The following is a 19,730-nucleotide window of genomic DNA, read 5'->3' on the forward strand; positions in this document are numbered from 1 at the left end:
ACATATGGTAGCCTTCATGGTGGTGGAGGTGGGCGGCATTGGGGCTGTTGCGAAGGTAGACGTTGTGGACCAAGCCAACGGTTGGACAAAAGTAGCACTCTCTGGTGGCTACCCTTTAGGGCCACAAATCGACCGTCAACGCCCTTGCGCTAAGCTAGGAGGGGTGAGGAAGCGGGCCACAGAGAGGTGCACAGCTGGGAGTCCTCTGTCTCGTGAGGAAGCAGGCTACACAGGGATGCGAGTACGCACAACTGGGAGTCCTCTACGTGTAGCTCTAGGAGACCTAGAAGGTGTTTTGTGTTGTTGGAGACTAATGTGTGGTTGGGGGAGACCCAGAACGTGTTGTGTGGACAAAAGTAATGGCTACGGTGCTCAGGCAGACGACGACTCCCTCGATGCTCACACAAAGAAGCTTCTTTTTTGCTAGGCCTCAACTTGGCAGAGGGCGACATGGTGTTACCCACGATTTCATTTTGGGCCCTGGGATAACCATCGTATGTGGCCTTCGTTTCCGTGGGCTTCGGTCCATCATCTGTGTGCTAACCTCAGAAGCACTACCAAAAGCCAGGATGTTTTTAGTGGCCCCTCCTCCACAGTCTTTAAAAAATCCCTTGATTATTGATATATATGTTGACAACTTTTCTAACGTGAGATAGCACACTCCACAATCTACAAATCCCCCATGCCACGCTACATTTTTTTCCTCTTTTGCTTCTTGCTTCGATGCTACTGCCTGTCGATACTTCTTCTAGGGATTCAAAGAGCGCCTTTCCCTCTTCTGTGGCATGGCCTTACTACTTGGGGCAACTGGGGCAATCCTTCAGCTTCAGCATAGTAACCCTCTTCACCTCCCTCTTCAGCTTGGGCAACTTCTTTGGCAGAATTGCATCAAGCAAAGTCTCAGAGTACTTCCTAAGGTATGCGATTCTACCCAATCACTCAGAAGTGCCTCTAATTTCTAGGTTAATGTTTAGTTTGCTGGTACAAAATTGTAGTATTAAGGTCCAAATCTACATCACACCATTATTATTATTTGAGTTAAACTTTACTTCCATGGTTTGGTTGCATGCAAGCTTCAAAATATCACCGTGTCTATCAGTAGCTGTTTGGTGACATTGTGTGTTTAAATGTTTTCCTTTGAAATAAACATTATCATTTCCACTCAAGAAATGGAGAATCGAGATAACTTTTCCAGTTGAGATATCTTGGGCAGTACTTGTAGAAGAAGAAGATGAAGCAGTAGTTCAGAAGGGTGATGGTGATGGTGATGGTATTAAGGATGATGGTGGCGACAATGGTAATGGCGATGGTGGACATGGGTATGATGATGGAAATGTCCATGACCATGGTGCCAATGGGGATGGTGTTAAGCGAGAGCCAACAAGAAAGGGCTCTAAGGAAGCCACTCTAGGTCCTCATAGCTTCACATCTGCTAGTTGTCTTTTTGAGGGTAGTCTCACATTTTTCCCATCATAATTGTTCACAATTAATCTCACTTGGTCCAAGGCAGAGAATTACAAAACCAAAGCGCTCTTCTTGGGCAAAAGAGGTGCTAGGGGAGCCGCATGGGGAAAGCTAATGAATTTGGCAAGAGAGGTGCTCTTCTTGGGAAAGAGAGGTGCTAGGGGAGCCACATGGGCTGTGGCTCTAAGTTTAATGAGGTGCTAGGGGAGCCACATGGGGAAAGCTAATGAATTTGCCCACACTCCTATTCGTTACAAGATGAGAGGGGCTAAATTGAAAACTTTGCCATTTTAAAATTTTCAAACTTTAAAAGTGAACTTGAGAGAGGCACATTCCAAATTCAAATCCACCATGGCATGTCACTTGCAAGTAAAGATAATAAGTTTAGAGAGGCAATGATATGTTTGGCCATAAGGCTTCCTTGATATGTTTGCCAAATGTAACAGCACATTGAGTGCTCATGGATATGTATGTAGGTGTGATGCTCTAATGTACAGTATGCCGGGTGCAATTCTCCTTGAATGTGCTTATGTATGTACAAAAGGGACTTTTGGGATATGTTAAGATGGATATGTATGCCAAATTTAAATGCTCTTGCAATAGTTTGAGTTCTCCTAATTGCAGTATATGCCGTATATGCCTAGCATGGCCAATGAAACACTTCAAACTTTCAATTCATATGTATGCCAAGTGTGGTGCATTTGAAAAAGAATAATAAGAGCCTCAGGAACTCCCTTCCTGAGACGTCTCTTAGAGTGCATTAACTGTATTTTCACATATATGTATGCAGGTGCGGTGCTCTGATGTATATGTATGCCAAGTGCAATGCTTGAATGTCCTGTTTGGGATGATATCTTTCGGAACACACTAATCGCAGGATATGTCCAACAAGGCCAAGGTGAGCAAGTTGAACTATTTCAAATTGGTGTAGTAAATGGAATGCAGTGACCTTGGCTTGCATCTTGAAAGCTTGTGGGTAGCATAGGGAGAGCTAACAATTTATGTAAAATGTGGTGTGTTGGCATAGTCAAAAGAGTTACCTGACATAAATTGACTTTGGATTGCATCTTGAAAGCTGATATGTTTTGTTTGGGATCCTTTGAATTGTTTTGTATTTAAGGGCCTCTTTCCATATGCCCTCAACTTTGCTTGCATCATGAAAGCCTATGGCAGTAGTAGTAGCAAAAGAGCATAAAAGATTGCTAGACAAGGGTTGGTGCAAAGTTGTAGCTATGGCTAACAAATCACCGCAAAGAAGCATGGAACTATTTTGAACTATTTTATTGGGCCTCTCTAGGCAATGACCTTCACTTGCATCTTGAAAATTTGTTGCAGCAGCACAGGAGCAAATGACAAGGTGAAAGTAGTTATGATGTGCATGTATGCATGATGTAGGGTGGAGAAGTTTGAGAAGAGACCATTATGTCAAGCTGCACATGCTCATTTGGTTATATGTATGCGAACTAATGTCAAGATGCACACCCAGTAGGACCAAGGTGCGGAAGCTATGAATTGTTTTGAACAAATGCATCATGATGGCCTCTCTCTTGCTTGACATATGCCCAACAGGACCAAGGTGCGGAAGTTATGAATGGTTTTGAACAAATGCATCATGACTACCTCTCTCTGGACACAATGACCTTTACTTGCATGTTGAAAGTATGTGGAAGCATATAAGCAATTGACAAAGGGCAATGCATGACGAGATTGCTATTCGGAGGTTGCTTGGAAAAAATATTGTGGTTGGCATTGCTTTGATGGATATGTATGTTTAGATTGCAGTGCTCGAATGTTGTCTCTTGGAATGCATTAGGTGTAAAATATGACCTGAAAATAATACCATGTTTGGCAATGCATTGGTGGATTTATATAAAGTGGGAGGCTATGGAGAAAGTTGATGACATCCAAAACAAAGATTTTTGTTGGACCAAAGCTGATATAATGTGTGTGCGTGTGTGTGTGTGTGTGTTTCCTTCCTATGTATACACATGTGCATGTTTTTTCCCGTGGTAGACAAGTAGGCCCAAACCCGCATATTTGTACGCATTTTACTGGGTGTTATAAGCAGATAACATGTGTACTTTTTCCCCTTTGTAGATGGGTCTACCCACTCGATGTAGTGCTTGGTTTGCACTATTTGCACAATGTGCCCAATAGGAGGAGGTCAAGGAAAAGTGAACTTTTTTTAATGGTTAAACAATTTGAGGGCCTTCGTTTAGACATGGTCAACTTCACTTGCATCTTAGGCGGGCATGTGGGTGGTAGAGGAGCAAGTGACAAGGAAAAACAAATTCCTAATGCAATTGTCTGTCAAGGGTTGTTGGGCAATGCCTTGGTGGACATGCATATCAAATGAATGATGTTTGCAATAGTAGCACAAGTGCTCGATGGGCTACGAATTAAGACCTGTCTCCATGGTATGTGTTCCTCCTTGTCCGGAGGACAGGTTGGGGGACCAGTAAATAGAAAGGATATGGGTGAATGCATGCAAATAGAAAGCATATGGGTGAATGTATGCAAATAGAAACTATATGGGGGCCAAGGGTCATTATTTTATTGCCTTAAATAGACAAGATATGAGGTCATCATTTCATTGACTTTTTTCAAGCATTAATCATTACATACTAAAATAAAACCTTAGAAAAACACTCTTATTCTTTTTTTTTGGGATCAATAATAATTATATATATATATAAAGTTATTAACTTGGAAGTGTAAAAAAACACAGCAAAGTAAAACCTAAACTTCCCTACATACCTCTACAAATTACTTTGTCTTCATTTAAAATTTTACAAAGAAAATTCCATCTTAGAAAAACACTCTTATTCTTAAAAATGTGACAGAATGTATTTAATGAAAATGCAAAAAACATTTTAGATTGTTGGAAGCTCTAGCATGATCACCCTACAAGCACTCTCGCTAATTGTGCTTAGCACGGCCAGGATCCTGTCTAGGATCCTAGATAATCGGCGGGCCCCGCCATGTGGCCTGTTATTTAAAAACAAGATTCCTACGAAGCCGGCCCTGGCGCCTGTTGAAGCTTGCCATTGAAGCCACCTTTGGTATATATCATAACAACATAACGCCATCGCCAAGCCAAAGCTTTGTGCAGGAAATGTTGGACAAACGCACTGCGAAGACTAGGGCATATTCTTTTAGCTCACAGAGCGGGTTTGCATTATCGTGTGTGAGAGAAGGACCTCTGCAGAAGCTAGAGAGAAAGAAGGAAGCGATAGAGTTTGCTATGGTGGAAAAAAAGCAAATCTGAGCGCGAGCGAGAGAAAGAGAGGAAGGAGTGTATTGTGTTGTGGGCGAAATCAAATCGTCGCAGAAGGAGTCGTTACATAAAGATTTTTGCAGGAGGAGAGTCGCCATTGTCAAGGCTGTCAAAGGAAATGCCCTAGGAGGAGGCGCTATAGCCAAAAGAAACGCTGCAGGAGTGGAGTCACCATAGCCAAGACTTAGGCAGAAAGAATCACCGTAGCTAATGGTTAGGGCTAATGAAAACGCCACAGCCAACGGTTAGCACAATAGGCTAGGTGTAGGGCAAGCTCGCAAGAACGACGGCACGCTTAGGGTTAGCAGGTTTGCGTGCGTTTTACCTTCATTGTTAATTTTTCATTCTGCTGCTGGTCTTTCGTCATGTTCTACTCTCACTTCATCTTAAATAAGAAGGGCCCTCTGGCCACCGTATGGATTGCTGCTCACCTTGAACGTAAGCTTCGCAAGAATCAGATTACAGAGACCAACATCAGCGATTCTGTTGGTATGTCACGTCCCTCTCTCTCTCTCTCTCTCTCTTTCCAGTTTGCAGGCAGTGCAGAGTTCAAGGCCCCTTTGATTGGGAAGATCGAGAAGTAGCTCAAAAGGCATGCAGCATCAATGTCGTAGAACACGTTTGTTTAATTCTTCATTCATCTGTAGCTGTTTAGTACATTCAATCTGTAGGAACTCTTTGCTAAAAAATAATCGATTTGGATATGCCCTGCCTTGTTTTATCCTGTGGGCGTTTTCAACTGTCACTCTCAGTCTGATGGATGTGGCCTATCTTGAAGGATGTTCAATCCATTGACATATAGTCAGTCTGTTGGATCTTCTTTGATTTGGGATTATTGTTCATGTACATTCAATCTGTTGCATTCATTTTGTTGGTTTACTGATGTATATGGTGGTCTTTCTAGATTCCATTCTTTATCCGGATGTACCCATTGCACTGAGGCTTTCTGGCCATCTTCTACTGGGTGTGGTGAGAATCTATTCGCGAAAGGTGAACCTCCTCTTCAATGATTGCAGTGAGGCATTGCTTAAGATACACCAGGCATTCCAATCAAGTGCAGTAAATTTACCTCCAGGGGCTGTCGTTGCGCCCTTTCATTCGATCACTCTTCCGGAGTCCTTTGATTTTGATGACTTGGAAGCTCATCTCAGCCGTGAAAACGCCGCTGCTCAAGCAGGCAACAGGTTGGTTCTTTCACTTGTGTTCATCTACTGCCCCTCCTTTCCAGCTGTTTTTCAGGAGGCAGACTGTTAAGGCTTAGAGGATTTGATATTGGGTACTTTGTAACCTCATCTAGACCACGGCATTTTAATTTTTGTCTATATTGCCTTGACACTCTTGCATGTATTTTCTGTGCATTCCATTTTTTTGGTGTCAACTACTTTTTTTGGTGTCAACTACTTTTTTTGCAGAACTGAGTTTGAACACCATGTTACAACAAGGGATCTTATAACTCTGAAGGATCGAAATGATGACCGCCAATCCCTTTTTACTCTTGATGGTAAGAATACTCTTCAGGGTTCATCTGAATATGACTGATGTTATCAATATCCTGGAAAGAGAGACAGTTTTAGCAGGTGACCTATACAATAATGTTTCAACTTTCTGCATTGATCCTCTCCCTCTTGTTGGCTCATAGTGTGCTTGATAATTCACTCATTTACATGTGCAGAAAGATTTGAAGAAGGTGGCAATCCTTATGCGGTGTTGGATCTGTCTATTGAGGTCTGCATGCTTTTATTGCCTTTTGACACTTCTAAGTTTTCTCTTCGAAATCTGTGTTTTACCACATTTTACGCCCTTACATAGGGTTATGTTCTGCTCACTTAGCAGGAACTCACTCCTCAGAACCCTGCTTTTCCAAGTGCAGCTTCTTTTCGCTCACATGTAGAAGAGATGTCTGTAGAGGATGAGTGAGTAGCACCTTTTTTAATATCCAACAAGTTGTGCTAGACGAAAGGCCAGAATATGCTAAGTTCTCAATCATCTGATGGGAATGCTTGTGTTGTTTTGTAGTGTGCTTCCACCACTGCCCATGGGAGACGATATGGATTTTGAAGGCATGGATGTTGACAGGGAAAAGGCTGTTCTTGCAATTAACGTTGATAAGAATTTATTGAGTGAGAACCTGAAGCCGCAAATGGAAGCACTTGCAGAGGGGTTGTCACTTTTCCCAGGCACAACAATGGAAGTTCCTGATGTTGAGAAACTACGGGCTGTAAATGAGGTTGGTGCAGAGGAGCATCTCATGGGACTCACAGACCTTGATGTGCACAGAGAAGCTTCTGTGACAATGGATGTAGACGATGGGTTTCAAAACATTAAAAAGGGAGTTAATGTAGGAAGTGTACAGAAATTAGAAGAAACTCCAATACTAAGGGAAGAGCCAACACCCTTGGGACTTGACAGGTCTTCACCTGTCAGGAGTCCTGTAGCTTCTTTCGAAGACCATGACATCTTGGGGAGCATCCTAGGTACTGCATCCTTACGTGCCTTTTGCTTGCTTACCTCGAATTGATTAGTTTTGCTTCGACCTTCTAAAGTTTGTCCTGTGCTACTCAGGTAAGAGAACACCCAACCTGGATGTCATTTCTACTCCAGTGTCAGCTAAGCGAGATGGAAGGAAAAGGAAACAGGTTTTTGATGGCATCATGTCACTATCTGGCGCGTAAGCTTGTTGCCCATTTCCAAGCATTTCAGCATATCTGTGATTTTTCACTAGCTTATCCTTAGGTTTGTGTTTTCTAGTGACATGAAGAAGCAATTGAAGAGCACTAGAGACATTTGTCGGGCTCGTAGAAAGGCTCCTTCCACTGAGTATGAGATTTGGATGTCACAGAGGGATAATCATGCCGAGCAAAAATTGTCAGCACCATCCGCTCCTGGTAGGAAAGGGTGGAAGGATGAGGCTTGCAATTGTAAGGTTTAGTGATGCTCTCCTGCTTAGTAACAAAAGGTTCACCATCTGTGCAGGTTTGTGCGAAAATTTGAATGACGTATTTGATCGTGTGATCAATAAGAAATTCAGTTCTTTTTCAAAGGAGCGCATAATTGATCAGGCTTCTCTGAGAACATCAAAAGCAGCTGGACGGTTGCCTCAAGAAGGGGTTGATGATCTGAGAGCAATGGCCGATACTGAATCTAGCCTGGAAGAGGCACAGAATGAGGCTGTTACCAGTGACAGAGCTCCTTCCATAGTTGGCGGTTCAACAGGGAAAGCAGAAGCTTTTGGTAAAGCTCATCCTGCAGAGCTCTTGTCACCGGACCCTCAGCTCGCTGTTGATCAAGCACAACCTGAGGAACCCTTGTCACCAGACCCTCAGCTTCCTTTCGATCAGGTACTGGCCATGGATGATGCAGGAGAATTGGAAAACAGTGCGATAGAACAGAACGAAGGAGCTCCAGAGATGGAACATATAGAAATCACAATTGTGATGGAAGCCAGGGAAACGGAGACCGAAGCTGCCGCAAGTGTGGATGATCCTGTAGTACATCGGCCAGATGTTTATGAGGTGCCCAAGTCTCAAGTGAGTTCAATACCTTCAATATTGTGAAGTGGAATGAATTTTCGCTAAGTTTCTTTTTTGTTAAAATACGTACTTTTCTTGGTTTTCGGACAGGGGCTAGGTTTCCTTGCTGATTCCAGAGACACAGGTCAGCACCGTTCTGTCTGTAAAACAGTTGGCATTTTTGTGAAGATGCGTCTTTGTGCCCCTTAATTATTGCTCACTAAAAATGCTCCTAAGTGGGCCAGTCCAGCGGAAAGCATGCATATCTTCTTTGCTAGCTCCATACTCTGATTGGCTTGGGTACCCAATGATCTTACGCTTAGCATTTGGGCTTTACTGCACTGACATGTCCGAGCGGTAACACCTATGTCGGGCTTGCAAACTCAAGATTCTGGAATCTGGAAGGTGGTTGTTAAACTTGCCGGACTAAGTAGAGGAATCTTTGTTTTGATTCCCAAGTTGGTGGTTCTGTTTTCCTCTACAGTGTCAAAGGTGAAGGAGATAAATGTAGAGGAGCTTAGTACAAAATTTTAGGGACCACGACATTCTGATTGGCTTGTCTGTAGTCTGCATTATGACAGGGATGCAGACTATGGAGCGGAGGGTGCAGAAGGGCTTCATCTCACTTCATTCATGACAGGGATGCTCTATGGAGCGGAGGGTGCAGAAGGGCTTCTTTTGGGATAAAGTTGCGGCCCCTGGTCTTTATCCCCCCCCTCCCCTGGTGGTGTTGAGAGCTTGAAAGCTTCTGACTGTGCCTTGGCTCTTACTACTTTCTTTTTGTCCTCAGTTTTGCCCCAAAAGTGCAATTGTCTGCACTAGAACAGCTGGACAGTTGATGTTTAGTGAAACAGACTAGCTATAAACTTGAAACCGTAGCATTCACAAGCTTCAAATAGATATAGGGTTTGTGAGAGAACAAGTTTTTTCTAGTTGCACCTTATTCAGCTTCACAAATTCCAAGAAGCTAGTTTACTTATGAAGTGTCTTGGGCTAATATGAACACTTGAAATAGGTCGGGCTAATATGAACACTTTAAATAGGTCCTAGCTAAATTTAGCTAATGTGGAGACTGGGCTGAAAGTTTCCTCTTGTCTATGCCTTATTTCTGGGCATACCGTTTGGCCACTAGCTTGGTTTTGAAAATATGACACTCCCACTTGCCTTTTGACTGTGTAGACCCATTTGCATCATGTGACATACTTTCTCTCATGTAGATTTATTTAAGTCCACATATTGCTCTTTTCCAGAGCATCCATCTTCTGCTGTATCCCATTAGGATACTCTTCTCTGGTCCTTAACTCATCTAGATGTGTACATAGCAAAAACATTCAAAAATATTTATAGATGAGATATGCCTGGCTCCTGTCACTGAATGTCAGTTAGGTGTCATGTCATGCACTGCCATAGTGGGTCCTGTTCACAATGTATAATACGCATGCAACTGCCTCCATCAAGTAGAAACGAGGCATGTACTTCTCATTTTGTTTTTCCTCTCAGCAACTCTATTTTACTAACTGTATGTGCATGTGGTCATCCTCCGGATGCCCTGTTGCTTAAGATAGGCACCAAATTTCTTTGACATATACAATTTCATGCCATGAAAAAACGTTTTTTCACGCCGTGAAAGTCTCCCCGAGATTCTCGACGGAATGTTAGGGATTACATGGCTAAGAATAGGGTGTTGGGTGGATAATCTTATTCGAAAAGAAGAGAAGTTCTCACGGCGGTGAAAAATGAGAGTTTTTCATGGTATGGCCAGGTTACGGTGTACGAGTCTTTCACATTGTGAAAATCCAAAGAGTTTTTCATGCCGATCTCAAAATTTTTGGCCAAATGCCACTTTGCTTCTCTACCATGGCTTGAACTGCTGGAATACTTTTCAAAAAAGTGTTATTATATTGTGCATCTCAGTGTATGGATGTTTTGCATATTTATTGGGCTTTTTCCTATTTTCTCTCCATTTGTAGGTCGTGAGGCTGTCGGCCTTGCTGGCTTTTGCCATTGTAAAAGCTTCATGCTATAATAAAAGGTGATCTTGTCAACAAGCTCTCTCTCTCTTTCCTTGTCTATGCTTTTGCTTGTGCATACTCCAACATGGTATCAGATGACTAGGTCCCGGCTGCCCATCTGCGTTTTGATCGCTTCCTCCCTCCTGCAGCAGCCTTTCTGGAAGCAGTAGTTTGCTGCATTTTCTTCTTTGCTGGCTGTGTTTTTTCTGTTGTACCTGCGTTTTCAGCATCTTCACACCAGTGTTTTTCTATTGGAGGTGCTCCTGCCCCGTGCAACCCCTGCAAGGTGACAAGGTGCAAGTCCACTTGGCTGCTGGTGTAGTGGCTGCTGCTGTTCTTACAGTCAGGACAGCTTTTGGAGGTGGTTTCTTCGCGTGTCGTGAAACCTCACAAGCGGCCCCAACATCTCAGCTTCTTCCCCGGCTTCCCCTACCTCTAGTTGGTGTTTCCGGTGCATTTTGGTGGACTGTTTTGATGCTGTCCAGCCTCTTTCTGTCAGATTTGAGAGAGGGTTGATTGGTCCTCATGCCTCGCTTCGTTGGAAAGTGCTGAAGAGGACTCTTGGAGTGCTGAGATTTGTGTACTTTGTTGTTGTGGATATGGCTCCCCCCTATACAAACAAGGAGAACAAGTTGGACGGAACCAAGTATGCCCATTGGAAGCCGAATATGCAGATTTGGTTCATCCACAAGGGTTTATGGGAAATTGTTCAGGGCAGTGAGAAGAAGCCCGAGCGTCCTTAGAACTCGAGGAGGTGGGCCCATGTTCAAGAGGATGAATTCCTTGCAGAATTACAAGATTGGGAGGATCGTGATTCAAAGGCGCATTCAGTGCTTGTGCGGACCATTACAAAGGAGGTCTCACTGGTCGTGCAAACTTTTACCAGTGCCCATCAAGTTTGGTCCAAGTTGCATGATTTCTTTGCTCGAGATTCATCGATGCGGGTAGTTACTTTGCAAGGGAACTCTACAGTTTGTTATTTCTTGCTGGCAAAGTTCTATGTAGTCATTCCTCATGAAGGCCAAGGTTATCCATGACCAGTTATTGGCAATGTGCGTTGCTTTGTCCTCTGATCAATTGGTTGCACTTATCCTCACCAAGCTTTCCTTGGAGTATGATGTGGTTTCTTGGGCTTTGAGGTGGTAGGTCACAACCACTCAATTGGATTTTGATGACCTCAGCTCCCTTCTCTTGGAAGAAGAGTCTGTTCTTGTTTCTCAGGGTAAGATCAAGGTGTCTCTTAACAGTTCAAATTAGGCACTTACTTCAGTTTAGAAGGAAGGTCGAAGTCGTTGCTTCTCGTGTGGGAAGAGAGGACATCTGTCGAAGGATTGTTTTTCCAAGAAGGACAAAACCAAGGACAAGTCTTCATCTCAAAAGAAGAGCAAAGACACAACACATGACAGTGATACAGATACTTCTACTCATCTAGGGTTCCTAGGGCGATTCCCTCTTGGGAGGACCAAGATGGTGTTCTTTTCTAGTATACATGCAGTTTCCCCCATGTGCTTCTAGCTAGAGGAGGCTTGTGGGCGAGAGAGGGGATGGTAGCAGCTCCATTTTTTGGTGCATGGGAACCGTGAGTCTGCATTAGAAATCTGGCAAGACAAGGTCATCTTTGGTGTAGCAGAGACTATGGACAAGATCTGTTCCGAGTTCATTGTTAGAGGTTTTAGGACGTGATGTGTTTATAGTCCACTGTTGGGGGATAATGGGCGCGGTGTGTCCAGAGCTCATCATCTTATTCTTGGAGTTCATTGCACCCTTGTGGGAATTCGGAGCCAAGCGAAGTTTTTTGTTGTTCGTGGTGGCATTGTGTTTTGAGGAAATAGGTTGGCGGGTGCTCTCTCCGAGGTGATTCTGATATCTGCAGTGCTGGAGGGCCCATGGTTGCATCTTCATCAGCTTATCTTCTTCAGACTCTTGCACACCATGAGCTGTAGAGTGGACGTTAGTATATTGTGTATCTCAACGTATGGAGGTTCTTTCTATTTATTGGGATTTATCCTATTTTCTCTGCATTTGTAGGTCGTAAATGCACAAGCATAAAAAGGAGAATGAAAGGGGTAGGCTAGCACTTGCCACCCAACCATAGGCTCCAAAACGAAAACAACGGAAAGCCACCCTTGAGCTAGGGGCCACGTAAAACCTGGCATCATGAGCGTCCACACACAATACATGTCCCATACCATGCACTTACAAGCCATCATGACTATCTTGGCCCTCACAACCAATGCGACGATCCAATGAGCTATCCATAACTGGGCCTTGTAAGGTCTTCACAGACTACGTCCAAGGATCATCTCACCTAGAACTGAAACCCTAGTGAGGTTTCATAGACCCGACATCGTATTCATCGCATGACTGTGATAGATTGTGGCTAGCGACTCACCACCTAACCGTCGGTTTAGTCCCTCGAACTACCCCCGACCTTGAGGTCTAATTACCACGAGCTTGCTTGGTATTGATGACCCCAACCTAGCGACCCATACCACTAGGCTGAACCACCCACCTTGCAGCTTGCTTGCTTTACCATGGTTGCTGTCTGGCTGCCTACTGCAGGTGACCTACATGCCACCTTATTCGCCCCCTTTGTCGCCTCTTTATGGGCACTATGGCTGACCCTTTGTTGCACACAAGACCACCCACCACCCGGCTATTCTTTGCTGAAATAACAAGCCTATGGGGACCTTGTCTCATGATTACCTTCTGTAGAACACTTGTGCATATGTGCTAGGGTTTTCTGGAGATAGAAAGAAGAGCGCGGCGGATCACACATACAACACACACACTAGTCCTAAACTACTGCTTTGTATTATGTACAAGAAGATGTAATACAATTGAAATTCAAGTACAAGGTGTGGCTGAGGATGAAGATGCCAAATCACAGCCCTGTGAACTACTGTTCACTTCGCCTATAGAGAAATGCTTTGTGAAGTATGACGTTGAGGAAAGCAAATGATTATGATGATTTGGCGACCCATGTATATATATGCAGCAATGCTCCTAGTTGGCTAGTAGTGACTGTCGGTGAGTTGTGTCCGATTGCCATATCATCACTACCATATCATTAGTGCTACATCACCATTTCCATGTCATCAATGCCACATGGCTATCACTTGTGTTGTTCGACTTTGCTTGTCGGCTGCTATCTGATGTCTGGCACATACTCGTAGGTGTGTCACATTCTCCCCTACTTGCATTGTAGCTGTCCTTAGTGGCACGTTGTCCATATTAAGTACCCAGAAAAGATCCAAGCAAAGCTCATCCAAGATACCCAAGATCTCGAACACTATGAGACCACACTGCAAAGGCTCGCATTCCATCCTCGCCATGTTAGCATGAAGACTTGCAGTGAAATTTGTGTGGATGATCGACTTCCACTTGATCAAGCACTCTCTGTCTATCCAACCATCCATGAAAAAGCACTGCAAACCTTTGAGTATCCTTCGGTAGCCCACAAGAAGAACGGTTGAGCAAAACTCCGTTATCCAAACTCTAACCATTGATGCATCGGCTTAGATGGAGCACAAGAATTGATTGCAACGTCTCTAGTGCTCCTTGAAAGAAGAAAGCAGAACTAAGAACCATACTCAGAAATGTTGCACCAAATTTGTATCCGTCTGTATCGCTTAGCACCTGTATGTCTAAACCACCTATGTGCTGTGGAACGTACTCCAAGTAATATGTCTATTGATACACCAAAGTTGAAGCCTCGGTTTTTGTCAGTACAGTCTCCAAGAATTCTGTGTATTGTGAAGATACACCAAATTATCAATTGGCCTATCCTCTCATGATGAAAACAAATATGATGATATGTCCTCTTGTGGTGCCTCCATGACATCAGACACTAAAGATACTTCATCCAATGCAAACGGTAGGTGAGAAGAGTCCTCTTGAATGACCCCAAAAGCTGAAGTGACTACCATTGAAGCCAAAGATTCTCCACTGAGTGCAAACGGCAATTGTGAAGACTCTCTCTTAGAGACCTAGCTGAAAAATTCCTTTGTTCGTATTTGGCCTGATGCAATAAAGCACCTTGGGTGTGTGCTCAACCCGTGCAATGAAAAAAGCTGAGATGTGCACACATGCATCTGCTTCACACTCATCCTCCAGTTCTGAAGAAGTCTACTCCTTGGATTGCTTCTCTCGTTTTGAAGAAGCCTCCACCTCGGACTGCTCCTCCAAGGTCTTCGGACATTCCTTCGTGATGTGCTCGGTGGAGTCACAATAAAAGCATTGTCCATCAACCATCTTGGTGCGACGCTCTTCAGGGGTGAGGCGAGTCACCGAGGCTCCCCCACTTGCCTTGTCCTTGGACGGTGTCTTTGCCTTTCTACTACCCCTGTTATTGAGTCCTAGACTTAGAACTCTCTCGTCTCGAGGCTTGTAGCAAGACAAACCGCATCTGAAAGATCACGGGACGATGTGCATAAACGCTGGCATGCAAAGATTGTTTCAAACCATCCACAAATCGCTGCACCTGTTGCAACCAGTTGATGGTCTTTGGGAGCATGAGCAAAAGTTTCTACAGACAAGCGATATAGGCAATTATCGATTCGCCATGTTTCTGCATGAAATGCTCCCACTGTTTCTTCAATTCACATGTAACATGCAGAAGCTTGATGAAGAATTGGTTCTTCAATTGACAGAATTCAGCAATCTTTCGAGACAAAGATAACGCACAAGCTAGAGAGTATTGGGTCCCGAATACCCTCTGTAGGGTCCCCACCACGGATGGTGTATTTGCTTTATTAGAATGATGAGAAAATAACATAGATGTTGTAGAACATCTGATCTGACACTTGACCTTTCACCTTCACCTTGGCTGTCCTGGCCCTTGCAATGAATGCTTCAACCCCTTGTGAATTGTAAGATACGTAAATGAGTCACTTGTTTATGCTTTTATAGTCACTTCATGAACTGGTCGGTGGATTCATGTAGGAGTCGGCCTGTTTATAAATCCCTCTCACCACCTATTCATGCATATTAAATATGCGCTTGCTTTTCCATGTCCTGGCCGCCTTCTTCTGGGCTGTCTAGCCTGCACATGCTGCCCTCCTTGCTGGGCTGGCTGCCCACTTTGGCCAAGCCATAAGGCTGGCCGAGTGGGTTGCCATGTCACTATTGCCACATCATCATTGCCACGTGATAGTGCCATGTGTCACTTGCGTTGTCTGACTCTACTTGTCGGCTGCTTTTTGACTCTGCTTGTCGGTTGCTGTAGGTGCTAACCATACCCCCGAGCTCTATTCCCCGAAGGAAGCTTTTGACTCTCCATCTTATCTCCAACCACCATAAATGTTGCCTCAGTCATTGTACTTGCAAACACAATTCAAAACTTCCTAGGTACTTGCCAAATCCTCTAAGCAAAATGTTAGATTTCTACTCACTCTGCACAATTTTCGATAGGCTGTAGACTTTTTCAATTGACTTGATGACTTAACTTCACTTGTTCAAATGCTTTGAAACTTTGTGGAAAAGTCAAGCACATATAGGATAACACCCTATACTTATAGATTTTATGTAGGTATGAGGTTTGTCCTCTTTTTGAGTTTTCAGGAAGCCACCTTTCGGAATGGGCCTTTGACCTAGCGTTCTTGAAATGCATTGAAACTTTGTGGAGAGGCTAGTTATATTTAGGGAAACCTTTGGACCACTTTAGACTTGACACAAAATTCAAAACCCAAAAACACAAGACCTACAATGTTTTGCAGTTTCCACTTTTAGGACATTGCATGTAGTCCCGAATGTAGAAAAATTCATAGTGGTAAAGCTAGGTGTGAACATGCCCGACCACTTGGTGTGAAAGGACACCATATGGACAGCATTTTATTATTATGCTTTGGCTATAAATGAAGCCAGGGTTGCATACCTAAAAAGGAAACTTGATGGGTTACACATGAATTAGGGGGACTCTATGTAAGATCCCTTGACGAAGATCCAAGATCTTCGAGAGCAGCTGTTGAATATTAATGAAGTGATTTCAAATAGTCAACTTGTGTCGACCACTTTGAACTCTTTGCCAAAGACATACTTTCCACACATTGCTCAACTTATCCATGAGGGCAAACGCTAACCCACTCATATTCGAAGAATTAGTGGGGCTCCTTTTGCAAAAAGAGCAGACTAGGAAAATATGTCAGTTGGTAGACGTGGCAGCTTTCGTGGCAAATAGCAAGGGCAAGGGTAAATCGGGTGGCTATCAACCTAGGGCTGATTCTGGACAACCATCAAACGAAGACAAGAATTATGCAAGCAAGCCCAGTAAAAAGGACAAGTGTCACTATTGCAAGAAGCCATGGCATTACATTGATGAATATTGCCAAGGAGAAGCAACAAGAGTCTCGTATGTCTAATGCAAACTCCTCAACTCTAATGCAAGTAAGGATGATACATCTGTAAACTTTGTGCGAGAGGGTTGGTCCTTGTTTGCAGCTATGATGCCTCAAGGAGAACGTGTCTCTCGAGTCTCAATGTTGACGAGACATTAGAGGTCGTATGGTACTTTGATAGTGGTGCCTCTAGGCATATCACCTCAAGGAGGGATTTGTTTACCACATTATTATTAGGGTTGGTAGCCAACTCACCAACATTAGATACTATAAATAGGACTCTAGGCCTTAGCGGTATTCATTCATAGATTAGTTAATCATCATTGAGTCATTGAGAGCATAGGAATAGTGCTACCATTGAGTATCTCTATTCAACATTGTATATACTTCATGTTAGTAATACATGGTAGATTAGGTCAGCTTCCATGTTACATTGGTATTAGAGCGTAGGTTTTAATGGACGAAAGGCTGCAATTTTTTCTCTCATAAGGGTGTGGAGATCCACCATCGCAAAGAATCCCATTGTCATCAGTGTTTTCACTCAAGTTTGCGTTTTTTTCATCAAGGCTGCGTTTTGCAAATTCTATACCCAATAACTCTTATGTGTGCAATGGGCACTCAGCCAATGGGCAAGAAAGAGTACCAAACACACCAAGTAGAGAGCGGACAGAGCAAGCAAGCAAGGCAACCAGACGTGGGTGGAAGAAGGCACACCAGGGGGATCCAGTGGTAAGCACTTAAAAGGCCAGATCTGGGGGAGCACAAGGGCGGCCAGATTCAGGCCTATTCAGGTTGCAGGAGATCACACAGTAAACGCAGCCATATTCAGGCTGCAGGACAGCACACAGTAGGTGCCATCCATAGGAGCAAAACAATTAGGTTGACTTGGCTGATAGGTGCCGCGTTGTTGTGTACTCACCCAGCCTACCTGGGCGCTGCCTGTTGGCCGGCTGCCCTGCTGGTCAATATGGTGGAGGTGGGCCACCAATGCAAGCTTTTTCAAACCTGTAATTAGCCCATGTCTCTACGTGTCGTGCAACATCTGGGCACTTGCATGACGAGCCCTCTTATGCCACGTCTCTTAATCTGAAAATTTCCCTTCTTCTTGGCATTCACAACTTCATTGATTTCTGGCATACCGTTTCCCTCGCCATGCTTTGGATAGTAAATTTAAACTTGGAACCCATATTCCATCATTCTACCCACTAAGAGTAGGTTCATGGTGATCCCAGGTACACACATGTAACATGTCTCAAAGCAATTTGATTTGCCCATCGTGCAATTTGCTTCTAAGGTGAATGTGATGACGGGATCCATTTCGAGGATGACTAGAGATGGGCTTAACAGGTTTTCTCGTCTTTGAAAACCATTCACCATGACTTGCCCTGTTGATGGAGGCACTTGAATCAATGTACCATGAATCTTGAATTGCATGCAAGATGCTGCCTGTCACGTGTCATGGCAAATAGATGCTTACTGATCATGGCAAGCAGATTGTTAGATGAACCATCATGTCCTATTCTCATCTCCTCACTGATGAGAAAAAGGGTGAGGCGGGTACTTTTCTCTATGCGATAGAAGTTTTGAAAGGCTTCTTCTCCGTTGCATGGTTGCGTGGATGATGTTATCATCATCAACTCTGACATCTATGGAACGGGTTCCATTGTATAGCATGTAGGCCTCGTTAATCAACTGTCTATATATCTTTTACCCCAGCTGCATCATTTTTGAGAGAGAGAGAGAGAGAGAGAGAGTCCTTCTAACCATTAAGTCACAGATGAACCTGCAAATGAGATTGCTGCAAACAAAGCAGATGACAGTTGCTGGTCATCTCGCACAAGGTTTATCTTGGCTTTTCATATGCGCTTTTCGCTCACACACGCACACGTGTGTGCAGGCAGGCACGTCTGAGACTTTCTGAACATCTTTTCAGGGCAGTGGCTCAATACCTTATAGGAAAGTTCGAGGCCATGGAGACTGCCAAGAATTCAGATACGTATCAGAACCATGGTCTAAACTTGGGGAGATTACTAACAGGAAGAACACGAAGAGAAGCAGCACGCATGTTTTTTGAGACACTGGTGACTTTTCTAACATGAACTGCATCACATTTCGGTTGCTTTATTTCAACGTGTCAGCCCATTTTTTGTTTCCAATGTCAGGTTTTGGGAACAAAGGGCTATCTTCAAGTGGAGCAAGATGGCTACTACGCTGATATTTATCTCTTGGCCAGCCAACGGTTACTGAAGGCAATCTTTTAAGGAGCTTCGTATGCAGACAAGCGTTTGCAGAGGCATTCAGGTGTTTTTTGGTGCAAAAATTTTGTAAGAACTTAGCCGCATATCATGTGGCCTAAATGTAATGAGGAAAATTCAAGGTTTGAGTTTCTAATCAGTTCTTTGATATACAATAGCTGTAACAAAGTGTTCTGAGGATGCACATGTACATGGGATGGACGTAGGCACATGGGCTTAGGATCATTTACATGTGAGATTAAGGCACATGGACCTTGGGACTATAAAAGGCATATGCTTTAAGAGTATTGTACTTTTTGATCTTTTGATAATCATGAATACACAAGTCACTCACTTTCTTTTCTCTTTCTAAACTTAGGCTAATCTAAAGCTAATTAAAGTATTCTTAGGATGTACATGCACATGAGATGGGCTTAGGTACATGGATTTATGTGGGATTAGGGCACATGGACCTTGGGACACTATAAAAAGCACGTGCTTTAGGAGTATTGTACTTTTTGATAATCATGAATACATAAGTCACTCTCTTTTTTCTCTCTAAATGTAAGCTAATCTTTTTAATTTAAGTTAATCTAAAGTTAATTAGATTAAATCCAAATTAATCTAAATGTTGCTTTTTTTCCAGACGCAAATTGTTTGTAAGATTATTTTCATAGCTAGTTTCTTCCCACGCTTTCTCCCTCATCCCCTTTCCTCTCTCTCTCTCTCTCTCTTTCTCTCTCTTTCCGTTGATATCGTTGTAGACTTTAATAGAAATTTCTTTCTTTATTCTCGCTATCTAGTTTTCATAGTTGGTTCTCTCTCTCGCTCTCTCTCTCTCTCTCTCTCTCTCTTTGGTGAGTGTTTCAAGGGTAAAGTTAAATAATTGATTAGTTTGA

At 43.4% G+C, this 19,730-nt stretch overlaps 1 protein-coding gene across 3 annotated transcripts; it reads left to right on the top strand.

Annotated features, from left to right (window-relative positions):
• The first annotated feature begins 4,557 nt into the window (after positions 1-4,557).
• On the top strand, positions 4,558-19,134 carry LOC147631470 (sister chromatid cohesion 1 protein 4-like). 3 transcript variants are annotated; one of them, XM_086809866.1, is made up of 13 exons: positions 4,558-5,230; positions 5,646-5,925; positions 6,154-6,242; positions 6,414-6,466; positions 6,575-6,654; positions 6,758-7,215; positions 7,304-7,409; positions 7,490-7,626; positions 7,715-8,268; positions 8,362-8,395; positions 18,375-18,438; positions 18,531-18,678; positions 18,760-19,134. In XM_086809866.1, the coding sequence occupies exons 1-13, from the start codon at positions 5,107-5,109 to the stop codon at positions 18,856-18,858; spliced, it is 2,226 nt and encodes a 741-aa protein (XP_086665992.1). In that variant the 5' UTR covers positions 4,558-5,106; the 3' UTR covers positions 18,859-19,134. The 3 variants fall into 3 exon arrangements, with proteins under 3 accessions (XP_086665992.1, XP_086665993.1, XP_086665994.1); XM_086809867.1 differs by having other exon boundaries at positions 7,715-8,253; positions 18,760-18,995; XM_086809868.1 differs by lacking the exons at positions 18,375-18,438; positions 18,760-19,134 and having other exon boundaries at positions 18,495-18,635.
• The last annotated feature ends 596 nt before the right edge of the window (positions 19,135-19,730 follow it).

The sequence above is a fragment of the Cibotium barometz genome, chromosome 15, assembly GCF_041138505.1.
Source record: "Cibotium barometz isolate CiBa-2024 chromosome 15, ASM4113850v1, whole genome shotgun sequence".
Taxonomy (NCBI): Eukaryota; Viridiplantae; Streptophyta; class Polypodiopsida; order Cyatheales; family Cibotiaceae; genus Cibotium; species Cibotium barometz.